The sequence below is a fragment of the Cygnus olor genome, chromosome 20, assembly GCF_009769625.2.
Source record: "Cygnus olor isolate bCygOlo1 chromosome 20, bCygOlo1.pri.v2, whole genome shotgun sequence".
Taxonomy (NCBI): Eukaryota; Metazoa; Chordata; class Aves; order Anseriformes; family Anatidae; genus Cygnus; species Cygnus olor.
This window is the reverse complement of record NC_049188.1, coordinates 7,622,981-7,639,634: the sequence shown is the minus strand read 5'-3', so window position 1 is coordinate 7,639,634 and position 16,654 is coordinate 7,622,981. Positions and strand designations below refer to the sequence as shown.

General features: G+C 41.0%; 1 protein-coding gene across 24 annotated transcripts in view; it reads right to left on the bottom strand.

Annotated features, from left to right (window-relative positions):
* Positions 1–16,654, bottom strand: part of SPECC1 (sperm antigen with calponin homology and coiled-coil domains 1) — a 97,284-nt gene that overhangs the window by 53,161 nt on the left and 27,469 nt on the right. The window contains exon 1 of one of the 24 annotated variants that reach the window (XM_040532735.1): positions 9,470–15,335. The exons of 22 other annotated variants lie outside the window; for them this stretch is intronic. In XM_040532735.1, coding sequence (XP_040388669.1) covers positions 9,470–9,509 — 40 coding nt within the window. In that variant the 5' untranslated portion in view covers positions 9,510–15,335. Of the gene's footprint in view, positions 1–9,469; positions 15,336–16,654 lie in introns of those variants that run through there. One more of the 24 variants, XM_040532744.1, reaches the window with a different exon arrangement.

The window sequence follows — 16,654 nt, the reverse complement described above, 5'->3', positions numbered from 1 at the left end:
AATGAGGAACAGTTACCCAAGACCTCCTGGTCCAAGGATCCGACAGGAAAAGTGAAAAGAACCCTGCTGCTTCCAGACACGTTGGGTGCTGTGCATCACAAAGCTACATGACCTACCTGATGGATCTACAGGCACAAAGGGTAAGCAAAAAGCGATCCTAAGTAGGAAAATGTTTGATATTAACATTTGCACAATTAGAAGGCTAACTTAGTCAACCTGTTAATTTAACTGTTCATGAGGCCATGCTGTGAATTGAATCAGGGTACTGATTTGGCTATAAAAATTATCTACATGCTTTTTTCTCCTTCTCCTTTCTTCGTTAAAAACAGAACCTGATCTAATTTGTGTCCTTCCCACGAACACTTGAGCTTATACCAGTAAGGGAGCAGCAAGCCACTATAGGAGGAATGGAGCAGCTGAAAATGCTTTTAGACAGCACTGCTGTAGAGTGCTTTGTATTAGGAAACCATGACCTGAACCCTCCCGTTCAGGAATGCTGCCCCACGCTTGGCCAAAAGGCCATGGCTGACTGAGCCAAAATAATTTCTTTCCTTGTGAGTTCTCGAACCCTGCTAAATCCAGATAGAGGGAGGAAAAAGTGGATCAAAAATGAGAACATGAAAGAAGGTTCCTCCTTCTCCTGTAAATCAGAGGGCAGGACTTAAAAGCTAAAGGCCACTTTTTTTGTTTGCTTAATATTTAATACCAGTAGACATTGCATTGGTATTACAACTGACTTTTGTTTACTAAAATGTGATGACCACATAATAAACCCAGTTTTATTGCAGTTTCCAGGCTGCCTCAGTGAGGGGGTGGGGACAGATTTGCGATTTAGTTTCCACAGCTCATCCAGAGCTTTAGCTGTGTCTGCCGAGTAGAGCAAGAAGGGAGCCAAGCAGCACTGTCCTGAATAGCTGACACTGGGAACTGGGCTGAAATCATTAAAACTCCATCAACACAGGATGAAACACATCAAGGAATGAGACAGAAGGAGGGAGAGGAAGAAATCTCTAACATAATGAGATGTTTATCTATAAAAAGTTGCCCACTTCAAAGCAGGAAGAGCTTCGACTCCTCGGTTAAAAAAAAAAAGCAGCTTTTAATTAAAAGATCAGTCAAAGATTTTCCACAGTCAAGCAGCCTCAAAGAAACTGTGCATGGAGGAGGCAGGGAATAATTTCTAAGTTGATTAGTCCATTCTTCAAACTCTACAAGGTTTTATGAAAGCAAAATTTCTCAAAAATAGATAAGAACTGTGGAAATACCTTCAACTCCTCAAAGAGCATTGTCTCTTCCCTTCTGACACCTCATCAGCACCAGCTTTTACTCAGGAAGAATATTATCAGAGCTGTGTGAACCTTTGAATGAAACAGACAGTAAGCCCAGAACTGATGGACTGTGAGATGGATGCTCAGCTTTGGGTCAAAGGAAGCTATTGCCATGTACTAAGAGTCCTGCAAACATAAAACGAAGTATGTCTGTACGTATGTCTGTACACTGCTTTAGCCAGATAAAACAAGCCGTCTTCTGCACACAATCTTCCCTTATATGAGGGTTTAAACACCTTTAGAGATTTACGTCTTCTGCACCAATTTTCTGGAGCACTATTTCTGTTCAAGAAATGGTATTTGCAGATAGAAATGAGTGCGACACCACTCTTATCCCAGCACCACAATAGCAGCATTACTGCTGACATTACATGGGAACAAGACAGACGTATTTCTGTCTGGTCATATATATATATATTTTTTTATGCCTTTCATTTTGTTTTCTGAGAAAACAAGATTTTGACAATTCTGCCTAGAATAGAGAAAATGTTACTTCTGTTCCACAGGCTGCAGTTTACCAACTATTTTATTGTGGCACAGAGAGGACAACAGCAGAGCTATCACAGTCACTAAGCTGGTGCTGTGAGTGCTTTCCCCAGCTGGGGAATACCAAACCCCACAACGGCTGGTGTTCGTGACAGCTCAGTCTCATCCCCACCTACCAGCTACTAATTGTGACTAATGGAACTATCATTGAGCTGGTTCTTTTCTGCACGAGCATGGAGAATTACCTTTGCTTTATTTTAGATGTATTTTTTTTCCTATGAGAATAAATATTCAGATATGCTTTGGAAGGTCTTTCCCTTCCCTGTCTTGCAGAGAACTAGGTTCCTGCCAACAAATTCATCATTACCCACACCCTTGTAAAACATCCCCTACAAAAGTGATTACATGAAGAATAATTATATGGTATTATAAGCATTTCTACATCTTCATTATAAATGCTGCAATGTGAAAATGGCAAAAGACCTTTAGGATGTTAAAAACAGGGAAGAAAACCCCTCTAGATACAAAGAAGTCACCTTTGCATTTTAGTTTGTTCATGTTAATTTGTACAAGTTTACTTTGTACATATTTACTTTGTACATATTAATTAAAACAGCTTTCTATCCTTAGCATGGTAGGGGTCTTCTCCAGTTGGCTGGACATGAGACAGTTGAAACTGTCAGGGGCAGGACGAAAATATGCTCAGTCTCTACCTTCTCCTCTATGGCATTACAAAAGCATTGACTTGGTGCATTCACATTTCCTTTACGCACCCTTATCAAAAGAGCCATATGTCAGGATGGTTTGCACAGACCTATCTAAAGGTAAAAGGCGAGATGACCTTTTACCTATAAAGGGTAAATAAATCAAAACTAAAAGGCTGTCAGGAGATCACAGCATCTTACAGGCTCTTCCACTGAATTCAAGATGCCCACTGCATCCTGAGGCAGAAGCTGTGTGGGAGGGCCGTGTTCTCGAAGATTAAGTTTGCTCAATAACCATTTTGAGTAGCCTTTATGTTTCCAGATATCATCTTGATTTAGAAATGGATCAGATCATAGAAAGCAATCAATTTCTTAAATTATAGCCAATTACCATTCAAATTACGCGTGCAACTACTAGCTCATTGCAAGTTGAAAAGTAAAGCAAATTACTCTGAATATTGTTCGCAGGTTGTGGCAAAGAAATGTGAAAGAAGGGTTAAGGATAAACTACAGTTCAGCAGGGGAAGAAAGAGGAGTCAGCCAATGTGAGTACAATATATATCAAACTACTAACTGAACCCTGTCCCTACAGCCCCTTTCAATTCAATAAATATGACTTCAGTGAAGTAACTGGTCAAATTCTTACTTGGTTCAGTGGTGTCCTACTTCCACTGATCATCTTTAACAGCACCAAGCGTCCAGAGGGACAAGAATGAGGGGGAAATAACTCTTCCCACAAGATACTGACATATTTACTTAACCTCTAATAATTTTCCTAAGCAATTGAACAAATTCAAGCAAAAACTATGCAGTTCTTACAGTTTAGTAAAAACCAGAACGTATGTCCCTGCAAACTCATGTTAGCCTTATTTTTTCCCCAAGAATATATTTTTCCATTCACAGGCAAATTTGCCTCTAACAGCCTTATATTTAGAATTTTGCTCTTTATAAATATATACAGCTTGTTAGTTGTGATTAAAAGGATGGAAAACTGCAGTTCTGCCGTAATTCTGTAGCCTATGAGAATTGACTGATGAGCGCAGATCATACAAGGACAGAGTGCTCTGCTTCAGAACACGCGATCCATATCTATCAATGCTTATGGAAAAACATTACTGCTCCATGAAAAATAATAGATAGAACATTGCAAGAGGTATTTGTGAACACAAGTTTACTTTAGATTATGGGAGAAAAGAAGCTGATGCATGGAAAGTCTAGCAGTGCCTGTCATCAGAGATCTTCAACTTTATATAACCTTTAACTGTCACACTCAAACGGTAAGGAAAAGTATGAAAAAGTAAAGGAAGTACCAAAAATTTGTCAGCCTGAGAGTAGCAGTCTGTTCACACACAAATTAAGTCTTCTTCAGCAAATACTGGGCCAATGACATCAGATGGGTATTTGCTTCAGTGTGGCAATTTTGTGTTGTTCTGAAAGCTACATTCCCTGGGGGAAATCAGGAGATTTTATGAAAAATAAATTAGCAAACTAGGGGAGGAATTGAAAAAGAAAAAATGCATTGCTTTGCTGAATTAATAGTAGAAGCTCCAAAACGCAGGCCTGCTTTGCCACGAACTCATGAATACCTTCAGGGCTCTGCAAGCTCTCAGTAGGAAGACCAAGATGCAATCCTTGCTCAAATTTTTTTTGACTAGCTTTGTAATTTTAAGATCTTGAGGAGCCAAATATAAACAAAAAGTAAAGTTCGCTTTTTCTCCAAGGCCAACGTACTCCCTGCTCCCCTCGCCCTTTCCCCCACCGGGGTCCTGCAGCATTGTGTCCGAACCACTGCACCACCACAGCCACCCGCTACATGTCTCTAAGGAGACAATTGCAGCACATTAAACCAATAAAATAGTCACCAAGAAAGTTAGCTTTTACCTTTACTATTACCCTAGATCTACTATTCACAGACTCTAAACCACCACCGGCACAGAGGCAGAAGCACAGACTGCAAAGCTCTGACCATAGAGGCAAGCCATCATAGACCAGCTCACCCAGTAAGGCTTCCCAACTGCAGCAGCAGCTCTCTGCTTTCCTCCAAGAATGGTTTTAATTTTCAACAGCACAACAATCTAACACAGACCGAAATACATAAACCACATCCTGCTGCCTGCCATGCCCTAGAAGTGCTTTTTGTAAGAGCTTTGGTCCTGCCCCCAGAGCAAGCGCTCCCACTCAGCACATCCTCCCAGCCACACCGACTGTCAGAGCGGCCCTCGCCTGAAGTAGGAAACTTAACGATGCCTTCCACTAATTCAGCATTCATTGGCCTCTCATCTTGGGATCAGGAGATCAAGGAACGATGCCTTCCACTAATTTAGCATTCATTGGCCTCTCATCTTGGGATCAGGGGACCTCTGATTATCACTTAACTCTGCCTCAAACAGAATTTCAGAGGCAGCTAGTTAGTCACAGTCATGACTAAATTCCTCTAAGAGGTCCGTCCAAACTGTGACATAGTCTCTTGGCTGTACTCGTTTCACTGGCCTACAGAGCAGAAAACACTACTGCTATTTGACATCTGTTTGTCAGTATTTCTGAAATGATTTAATAATGTCACCCCAGTCGAGTCACATCACAAGACTAATCAACAGAGCTGGCCCTAACTGGCCTTGGAAGAGAGACTTAAGTCAAGCAGAAATTACCCTCTGGGGGAAAATAAACTTCTTCAATACCGGTTTAATCAGCAGCGCGTTACTGCTCCGAAGACTGAAAGCATTTGTAAAACTCTCGTGCAAGGATGACTTGTGGGAGGAAGAGGTGACTAACGAATTAAACTATCCGCTGGAGAGCAAACTGTGGTTTGCTGGCTCTGCTGGGAACAAAAGGTCTACGGCTCGCTGCCTGAGCTCGAGGAGGACATGACTTGCCGTCGGTATTTCCATGAAAGCTGTTGTGTGATTCATTAGCTTTGCTGGCCCCGCTCTCCTCCCTCCCTTCCCCCCACACCATCATTAAACTCATCTGTTCTCTGGAGTTCTCGCTTGGCAGAAATGGTGTGCTGACATATAACAGAGTTAAAAAGAGTGGCTCCCATGTTTAAAAGGAGAAAGGAAGAGAAGCAGATGACGGAGACTAAAGGCAGCATCCAGAAAAGACAGAAATGGACTCCCAAAAAAAATAAAATCAGAAATCACTAGAAATAATATTTTTCTGCAATACACTCTATATCTTGACAGAGTGTGTATGTTTTAAAGACTACATACCCTACACTGAAGAATACCTTCCTCAAACATAAAATGCAGCCACCCCTGAGCTAGGAGAAAACAGACATAAGAAAACAGATCAACACTGGCTTCGTGTATACACTGACATTTGATATTCTCATCCAAGCCATGTAAGCATGTTTTACAAATAAGCACAGATCCAAAAAAAAGTCTAACCCTTGGATAACCCCACCCATTACCTTGTTCCAACTAGAGAAGTTAACATTTCCCATTTGATTGCTTCTTTCAAAGTTTTTGTATGTATTGAGTCACTTTTTCCACCTCTTCCCGAAGATATTATTAATCACCACATCACCTGCAGATGTTTAGAGGATAAACAAAACCCCACCACCACAGAGTCAACCCCTGTCAAAGAATCTTAGCACTCCTGTTCAGAAGAACAGGCTGCCTCACTGCTTCCAGGCAAAGTAATGTTTGAAAGTAATGTTTGAAAGGCTTCTCTCAATAAATACTCACGCACTGGATAATATGTGCTGCTTCATACAACTCCCATGGAACGTTCCAACAACTTCACAGGTGCTCTGGCCTGTGTTTGTATATATTAATGGGTCCTTCAGCTCGGGGCAGCCAGTCTCAGAAGCAGAAAACTTTCTTCCAGTGAAGTGCAGGAAGTAATTCACTATTGGTTTACATCTTTTTCTGTACAATTTTATAGGTGTTTTCATTCTAAATAGTCAACACACTTAACAAATTTGAATATTCAGAATGCTATAGCAGGAAGAGGTGCCACTTCCCCACTGTGCAAGTAGGAGAGTTTTGGCAAACACGATGCAAACTTGGGTCACACACACCAAACAATGTTCTTATGAATGACTGTAAAAATGGCTTAAACACATTTTAAATTAGAAGTCAGGAAAAGCCTGTAGGATATAACATTATTGCAAGTAATCTCCCTGACACCTTTTTAGACACTCTTAGCGACAAGTAATGCAATGTAACAAGAGATACTTGGCTGTTAGAGAATCTCATAAACCTATTCAAACCAGAACCATTAGACACAAGGAGCGGATTACTTTGCAAGAAACACGTAATGTATGTAACGTTCATTTTCTGTCTTCACCTCTCTGCAATTCCTTCCTCATCTAACTACTTTTCCTTCAGATTCCCCTGTACAGACATGTCAGCTTCAAACAGCTCAGTTTGGGACCAGTGATTTCTTTCCTGTTCCTTGGCAGCACTGACCAGCCCACCCAGAACTCGGGGTTATCACAGCTGTTTCTGTACACCCTGACTCCTGGCTCTCAGCTGAATAGCCAGGATCATCCACATGGGCACTGTCAGGCTCTGAAACTGTTGCTTCTGGACCTACCTTCTTTTATTTACAGTTTTTAAACTAAAATAGATCTTTGTTGTACAACTCTAGCCACGTTAACCAAAAGCTGTGTGCGCCCACATCTTACTATTTGTATGTACACTCAACAGGAAAAGCTGCCAAAATGCATCATGCTCCCATAAGTATATGGAAATAAGTATTTTATTCTAGGTTACACGGATGCATTCAGGGTCAAATTTTTAAAGACTTCCGTGTCCAGTGATACCAAGAGAAGGAACAAATGTTTAAAAATCTGTCCCTTGTAACCCAAGATGATAAGTTTTGGGGTGAAAGACTTACAAATGAACCACGCACTGTCTGTAAGATTTCCTGAAAAGAAATAAACAAGATGACTCTGAATATCATAAGGGGAAACCCAAGTCAAGACTTGATTGTAGTTAAAGATGGAGCACGAGTAAATACATCAATAAAGAGGCCCATTTCTGGGTCCTATTTTAGTTATTCTAAGCGGACCAAATTTAGAATAACCACAATTATTCAAGAGTTACGTATTTCTGAATAAGAGCTGAACTAAGCTCATCCAAGCAGAAACAAAGCCAAATACATACACTGTCCATCTATCACACTCAAACGATACAAAAACTTGTTTTTCACTTATTTGTCAAAAATGAACACAAATACTACTTCAGATGTCATCACATTATCCTCTGACTTCCAATGCCTGAGCTCTCACACACAACACAGAATACGTTGTCAGGTTTTTTTTCTGTCAGCAGTGATGGTCCTGAAACTTTTTTCATAATTAAACCAAGTTTTGAGCATGTAGTTCAATACAAAATTCTCTCTCAGTATTCATACCTTATGAACTGTGAGAACATATTAAAACCAGACTTGGTATAGCCTACACTTAAAACCTGAGAAAAGTTCTAAAACTGTTTAATGCAGCAGAAATATAACCCTTTCCCCTTCAAGGAATCACAGGACAAGATAAAACAAAGGATGAAAGATTTTCAAAATGCACAGGGGGTCTGTACACTCATTTATCATCTCCGTTAATAACCATAAGCTGTTCAAATTCCTCCACTGGCCCTGAAAAATCATGGCCAGTTTTCCCAAACTCTGGCTAGAAGTTAGCAGTGTATTCCCATGTCATTATCCATCTCCCCCTTAGTTTACATCAGCATTATCCCTCCTCAAATGAAAGTAACATGTTTAGTTTCAGCTGGACTTCTCTAGCTTGCAGTGGGATGACTGCAGATCCCGGGTTTGTAACAGCCGTACTTCCTAGCCTGAAGTTAAGGTTTCCCTTAGGGCAGCATTTCTGCTGGTGACTGGATACTGGCAGCATTTGTGTTCTTCGTTAGCCTGCTGATTAACATACTGCTAGAGAGTTCTCCACTACACCTAACTGCTGTGCCAGCACTCACGGGCAGATCTGTTATGAGATCCTAGAGCAGCAATGCAGTGGTGTCTGCCCCCTGGTTTTCCTCACAATACTAGAGATCAGGTACGTGTGTTTGCTTTTAAAACAACAGCTACATATCTAAAAGTAATGAAGAAACCCCGATCGAGCCATAACAACTTTAATGAAATTTTGTGAATGGAATTCCCATGGAAACACTAAGGTACAAAGTGCCAGGAAATCCAACCGATGCCAGCTTTCTGTATGTTAGAGCATTCTAAGCTCGAACAGAAACTAACTGCAGAGATCCGTGGGCCTACTGCTTTTCCTCACTCAGTATTAGAGGAGCAACCAAATTAAATCGAAGGGCAGCCAAAACAGTACTTCAGCATCGGGAACAAATTACTGTCTTTTCCTAGCGTATCTTATAGACATCTGGCACAAAGGGAAATAGATATACCTGACGCTAGCTCTTGGCTTTCTATAAAATCTGCTACTGTTTAACATGCAAAGCACTACACTTCTGAAAAGACAATGGTGGGAAGACTTCCACAAAGGCATCATTTTGAATTCTACCGCCTGGAAAATTTCAGGGCGCAGACCACAAGCAATTGTAAAGGCTAACACGCCAACTGCAGATCCTAGCAAGTTGTATGTACATCGCAAAATAAGCTTTGTAACTTTTTAGCTGCATCATGCAGGCTATGTGAAATAATATGTCAGGCACCGAGGTCCCTCCCTTGTAGGCATTCTGTTCTGATCAGCAGAGGATTTCTTTCAGAAATTCCCTAAGGACGATGCTGTGAGCTCAGGTATGGAGCAGCAATGAATACCATTCACACGGTAAACAGCCATAATTTTACTAGCAGGCTCGAAGCCCTCAGCATTATCTATGACAACAGCCTCTTTTTCCGCTCGGTAGGACGCTGCAGTTAAGCCCCCCGAGAACAAAACCCCAAGCCCTGCGGTTATAGCCCCGAAAGCTGCAGGCAGCAGCCCCGGCATTTCGCAGGGGCTGGCAAGGCAGCAGCCCGGCCCATACAGACCTTGGTCGTGCTCCTCCGCTCGCCCAGGCTGGTTGCCCATCTTCGGTCCCTGGCCAGCTCTTCCCAAGGCTCCTCTAGGACCCCGGCACCCGGCTCATGCTCTCGGAGGCAGACCTGCCTTTATCTGCTCGGAAGGTCTACGCTTCAGTCAACTTACAAAGGGAAAAAAAAAAAAAAAAAAAACAAACCCTCAGCTCCTTCCTAGTTCCTGGCACCAGGAACAGAGCCTGCTGCTCATGCTGGAGCAGCTGTGGCTCTCCCTCCTACCTCATTACAATATTATGCACTGAAGGCCGGCCTGTGCAGTTAATTAGCTGCCTGACTGCTGGAATAAGAGGAGGGGAGAAAGAGAGGCAGAGAAAAAGGGAGCTTGCTCGCAGAGAAAGAAAGAGCGACTCACCGAGCAGTGTAGGCCACTTAGAGGCAGCAGGAGCAAACTGCAGGCGGCTCAGGGAGGCACCGACTTCATCCAGCCCCTCTCCGGCCAAAAACCAAGCTCCACCACTGACCTGAACTTGCCTTGGAAACTTAACAGGACTTCGGTGCCCCAACACAGCCATATGAAGGGGACCCATGGCTGCAGAGTGGTGACTGGCCAGAGTATTTTTTGAGGCATGTACTAGTGAATTTCATCACAAATACAAACTACGTACCATATCTCTATCATCAGTATCTTTTGATCATGCCTTGTAGTGCAAGAAGAGGTGCATGAGGCAAGTCCATCCCCAGGGACTTTCAGGGAATTGCTGATCTTCCAAAGGAAGAACTCAAGATGCTCCTCACTACCGGAGGAGCCATGGTGTACATGGGAAATGAGAACACAATGACTCCAGCAGTTTCCATTGTGTGGATAATTAACAGTCATCTTCTTCAAGTCTTGGTTTCAACAAGAGGGTTAAAACCAAATTGAAATAGCACACCAATGTGTCTTAGGCTCAAACCAGACTGAAAATAAAGTATGCAGAAATTAAGACAGCCTGTTGTGAATCCAGTTTCAAATAAGAAAGGAGATTGTTCGGTAAGATAAAACCAGAATTTTTCTAGTATTTCAGTGTAACAGGGTGAGTTAGTTGTCAATTGTAATTTTTCATCGTTCTTGCTCTGACACTTTATGGATGAAGCTAAAAGCTTTCATACATCCGTCTGTATTTGGATGACATTAAACAAAACTCCTGTCTACAATATTTTATGACTTGTCAAGTACAAAATGCTTTGTTTAACGAATAAGTCATATAAGTTCTGTAAAAAAGGATGACTGATGATGCATTATTTTTCTAAAAGTCATCTTACGGTCTCTTAAACTTTGCATCCTACTAGGAGGTATTAAACACACCACCAGTTTTCTCAAGGGTGCAGATCTAAATGTCCTCCAACCACTCTTGATATATATCTCCAATGCAAAGATTTTCTTCTATTAGAGATTAAAGTGTAACTTCTGCTTTTCTTCAACAGGATTCTCCAGAAGAATTGCATTAGTCAATATAATCTTGGGTTGATATATCCTGCCACTGACCATTTATTATTTCATCAGCAGCTTTCCACTTCTGTAACACAGAGGGAATAGGGTATCGTGGTCCCAGTACAGTGTGGGATACAGTGTGCAGCAGTTATAAAACGTAATCACCGAGTCAGAGCAAACACGCTTGAAATCTGAACACTGTAGAAGTGTCCTGACTGGAAGAACCGATCTGCTATTTTTGACAACAGCATGAAACATGAGTCAGAAAATTCTGACACCATGATAAAAAGAATTACGTCAGGCAAAAGACTGCAGGGCCAAGCCCATAGGGAAAGCTAGAGTGCAAGCTTTAAAATAAAGCTAGCCTGAGCAGAAACCACAGAGGCCAAGATCACCATTTTTGAAGCCTGAAACTCAAACTGAGGATAACGAAAAAGGGATATGGCACACAACTTCCACCATATTACATAGGTAATGAATTATGACAGACACATGGCTCAATCTTTAAGCAACCATTTATTATCTGAACATTTTACGAACAAACAATTTCATCGCTATAACGTAGATGAGCTGGTTTCTTCCTAGGCACAAAGACTGACTCATCTTTTGCACTATCCACTCGTGGGACTGCCAAACAAAATACACACTAACATGCCTTTTCTATATAGTAAGAATAGGAATGAATTACTCAAGGTATGATATACTCAGCTTTTAAAAATGACTAGGTAAATGACAGGACTTAGTTGGCAGACATAACTCTCCTTGCATCCTGCTCTCACAGCACAGCAAGCTAGCATAACTACTGAAAGTTCAAACTATAATCCACTGTCAAAAGAAGGGTGAAAGCGCTGCAGAATGTTCCCAAATTTCTAGCAACCAGATAACTGACAGCCTCTTCGCAAGGCTACAACCTATAGAAGTTACAGAGGCTGAGCAGGACCTCCAGAGGTTGGACCTTCTCGTCGAGACTGACCTAAACTGAATGGACCCTAAGTGTGGACAGTGCCCATCAGTACCAGTGTTCACACCACCATGCTCTACTTCTATTAATGCTGGAGACTTTACGAGCACTAATATTACTTGTGAATCCATCTGAGATGTAGCTGTCAAACCCTCCCTTTTACTTGATAATATTAAAATCTAGTGTAAGTCACAAGCTGCTGAAAAAACAGTGAAAAAATAATAGAAGGAATACCAAGCCCTCTCCCGATATGCATACTTGTTAAACCAGGCCAGCTTTGCATTCCTTTCCTTCCCTCCCTCCCATTCTCAAAGTGCAAACAGAATGGCACTCCGCCAAGGCAGTTTGGCTGTGAAACGTTTAGGCCTAGAGACTGTGTGCTAGGGATCATTTCTCTTCAAACCAGCTGAAGGAAAAGCTGATTATTAACCTAAGGCAGGTAGTCAACACCAGGTTGTGTTGACTTTGCTGAACAACTTCAGCAAAGAAGCCTGAAAATGAACACAAACCAAGAGATCCTAGATGCATACTGTTCTAGGACTATCCAAGCATGATCTCTTTTCTGTTATCTCTAGCAAGGCTCTTGTGATCTTCACAGTTTGCTTAGAGCTGTAATGGATCTTCCCTGTATGTGTTGGCTTGAGCCAATTAACTATTAACAATTTAACGAGTCATTACAGCCTTTAAGATTTTGCATTTCAGTATCCCTGCCGCACACTGAATCCTCTTAACTGGCTCAGGTCCTGGGGTTGTAAACATGTGCCAAGGAAGTCATTCTCAGGGAATATACAAAAGAGAAAAAAGCCTGTGTATTTCACAGCCTGCTGTAACAAAAAGTTGCCTGCAAAACATTAAAATGTTTTAATACAGATTCAGTGCAGTAAATGTAAATTGTGCAGTACATTAGGACAGCAGCAAAAATGACAACGGAACATACTGCAGACTGCACTGTCAGCACAAGTTAATTCTCACTCGTTTAATAATGCAGGATGACTGCAGACAGTCTGTGAATGCCTCTCAAAGAAGTTGTTATCCTTAACGGAATCAGGTATCAGAAATCCCAGCAGTCACTGTAATGAACTGCTCTCACTCCATTCCTGGTTATAGAAGGCGGCTCATAATACGCCCAGTGACAGAACAAAAGAATAATTATGCTAGTCAACCTTCCTATTCCACCTTTAGAACAGAAAGAGAGCATCAATCAATAGATCTCCCTAATTCAAGGAATCATAAGTCTGAGATCTTGAGCCAATGGTTACCAGAGTTTAATAACACGACTCCGATTTTTTATTAAAGAACAGGTGAGCTCCTTCTGCCCTACCGGAATAAGTGCCTTTTCTCATTAAGATATCCTACCACGGTATTTATCAAAACAGAAAAAGAATCCTGAAGAACAGCCACGTGAAGCAGTACCCATTCCAAGCAATGCTAAGATGTAGAATTGTCCATGGGCTACAGAAAGAAAGAACAAAGATCAAAGGAACAGGGAAATTTAACATGGCAACAAATGTTGTACAGAAACTTTTTCCAGCAAATTATTTAGAGGTGAACAGATGCACTTGAATGTGCAGGCTATCATGAGGGAAAAATCATTGCAAGAAGAAATAAGAGCAATTTGATAAGTAAGAGACATCTAAGAAAACTGCAGATTTCAGCCCTTCTCTACGCAGTGCACAGACTGTAACACATCCTAAGTCCAGTTTCTGTACTTGTAAATGTGAGGAGCTAGCTCCTTGGCCAGCATAATCTTTTAAACCTTCATTGTAGGAAGTATGAAACAGCGATATTCCAAATTTTTCAAACTACTGACACAGTGGAAGCATGCGGAGTGAACAAAAAATGCCTGAAGAGACTATAAAATACAAATCTATCAGATGCCATAAACTGAATGTGGAATGCCAAATTTCATTTACCTCAATTCTTGACCTTTCCATTTGCAGGTTACTTGGTAAAATCTCCTAAAATTGTGCTGAAACTTAGCCTGATTACTTCCTACCTAGGGAAATCACAGATAATGTTTTGTAACATGAGAGGTTAAGGTTCAGATTCACAGTTGCACCAGTACGTTACAACCAACCATGCAGATGTGGATGTCAGTATGTGTGTACAGATACATGGGAGCTATGGATGCAAATGCAGACGTATATTTTCACATTGTTTTGCATGCTAAATTCCTGCAGTACTTCTTGCCTACTTGAATGACATCTTGGCAAAGCATTCCCCTCCCCCAGTCCTCCTTTCCTTTTTATATCACTTCACTTCTGGAGCTAAAATCTCTTTTTTTTTTTTTATATATGAAAGAATTATGCAAAAGCTGTCTCTTGTACATGGAAAGGGTAGCAAAATGCAACCAGCTTTCCAGAAGAAGTTTTAAAGCATATTTATTGTTCCTGGGAAAGCCCAGATGAGATCAGTCATTTGGTTTCTGGTGAAGCCTTGTGGAACAGAATGCACCAAGCTCATTAATGTCTCTCACACTTGTCTGTATCTTTCACAAAAATGAGACAGTAACGAGACTGAATGCAACGCGCAGCAATCCTCTACAAACCTACAGTAGTCCTTTGATCTGTCACAGATCACAAAAAGCAGACCCTGTCAAAAACTGATGTATGGGGGAGTAACAAGGTCCCAAGGTCAACAGAGGGCTGTCCTTCAAAAGAAATCACTTTCCTTTTTCCCTGTTTTAATTGGGGTCTGTTAGCATCTTAGGAAGAATTAAAACTGTCAATTAGATTTTGCATTGAAATTTTTTAAAAAGCATTTATTAAGATAAATACTTTTGCTTGTTTTTTTTGACCACGTAAAAAAAGGCTTTAGTCTGGATTAGCTTCACCTGAATCTAAACAGTTACCCCACAATGGAAAAATGACAAACACTGGCCAAGCAGACAAGTAGCATAAAGAAAGGCAGTAATGTTGATGGATTCTGTGTATTATTCTCATGTGGGAACCTTGAAATGACAACTCTATAAATGTGCAGGAAGCTCTGAAATGTCTAGTCTGCAACATTTTCAATTTTGATGGGAAAGAAACATATCTAATGAGTGATATGTGCAATACCATACACCATTCTCCCTTCTAAAATCAACCATGATTGAATTTTTCTTGTCCAAGTTTCCCAAGTGAGTGAACTTTCCCAGCACCAACGCTAAGCCTGGTAGCAGCCGGTTATCCTCATTTAGTTAAAGGCTCTCTTTTCTGAATACCATCACTACCACCACAGAAAACTACATTCTACAGGGAAACCAAGACTTTTCTTTTTACATAAACTGCAGGACAAACAATGAGCAATGAACAAACGGACTTATGGTAAGTGTTCTCCTAGACCCAGGAAGGAATTGAAGGCACAGGTATCATATTTAGCCATTGGCACATTAACTCTGACAGCTTGACAGCAATATGAATGACAATTTACAAAAAAAAAAAAAAAAATCAAGAGTTGAGGCTTTCCTTATTTGAACTGAACACTCTTTAAACCAACCAACCAGTCCTCTGACAGAATATATTCCTTGGCTCATTCTGGAGCCTTCGCCTATTAGACCAAATTTCTCAGTATTTTCCTTCTACTGCTTAATTTCCTGGCATTATCAGCATGCTTTCAACAGCTTCATTTCTTATGCTGGCAACGTTCCTTTCTAGGATTAGTAGTTTTTGTCCAGGTAACCTGCAGTTCAGATTCTCAACACAAGATGATTAGGAGATAATTGAAACTCTTAATACCTTTAGAGTTTGCCTTCCCTCTACTTCTCTATTGACACTGTCTCCAGCCATTAATATTAATCACCCCGCAGGCCTGCACAGAAAGCAACACACTTTTCTTGTTGCTCTGGCTGTCAAAGCACGCCAATTATTGATTTTCACATTTAAGGCATAAATATAAATAGCCATTTCTGATGGGGTATGGGATGCCACAGAAGGCCAGCTCTAACATTTCCAGCTGGCATCTTGGCTTCTCCTGGCCTCCACCCCACTCTCATTGCAAGATGATGAAGCGGATGTCTGCTAACATGGATTGAGCTTTAGAGAGATCCTGAGCTTTTCCATAAAATGCTAAGGATCTCTAGAAATAGTAAGTTAGATGATTATAACATCGTCATTGATTTCCTACTGTTTCTAAGGCAAATTAAACAGTTCTATATAGATTTAGGCTTTACGTAGGATTAAAGAAATAGGCTGATGAAGCAGACGGGGAAAACAAGTACAGCTATCTGCTATTTACATTTCAAGGATAACTGATACTTCATGTTGTAGCTGGCAGAGCTTGATATAAAAATCAATACGGTTGTGTGAAATGGGGATGCTTTCATACTACCCGTTCACAGCACCGCCTAGTCACAATTCCTGGTTCTTGCTCTTTTCTAATGTCCAGAATACACAGCACAAGACTTTTTCCCCAGTTGCTGAACCTGACAGATAATAGCTGCTGGCACTGAAATAACAGCAAGGAAGCATATGAACATGATTAAACTAGACAGCCTTGAGGGAAATTTTCAGAAAGTGCTTGAATCAGGAATTTGTAAGGAGTGAAAGAGAACTGACGGACAGGATTTGGAATGACTTCTAGGATCTATTGAGCAAGTGATTTCACCTTTCTGAATGTCAAATTCTCTATTTGCATGCCAGTACTACCATGCAACACTCTTCACAAAAAGTAAATGACCATATAAGAAGCTTTGAAATTCTCAGTGAAATAGCAGAGTTTAAAGTTCCTTGGCTTATAAACCTTCAAGGTTCAGAACCTGAAAAGTCACCGATGGCCTGTAGTC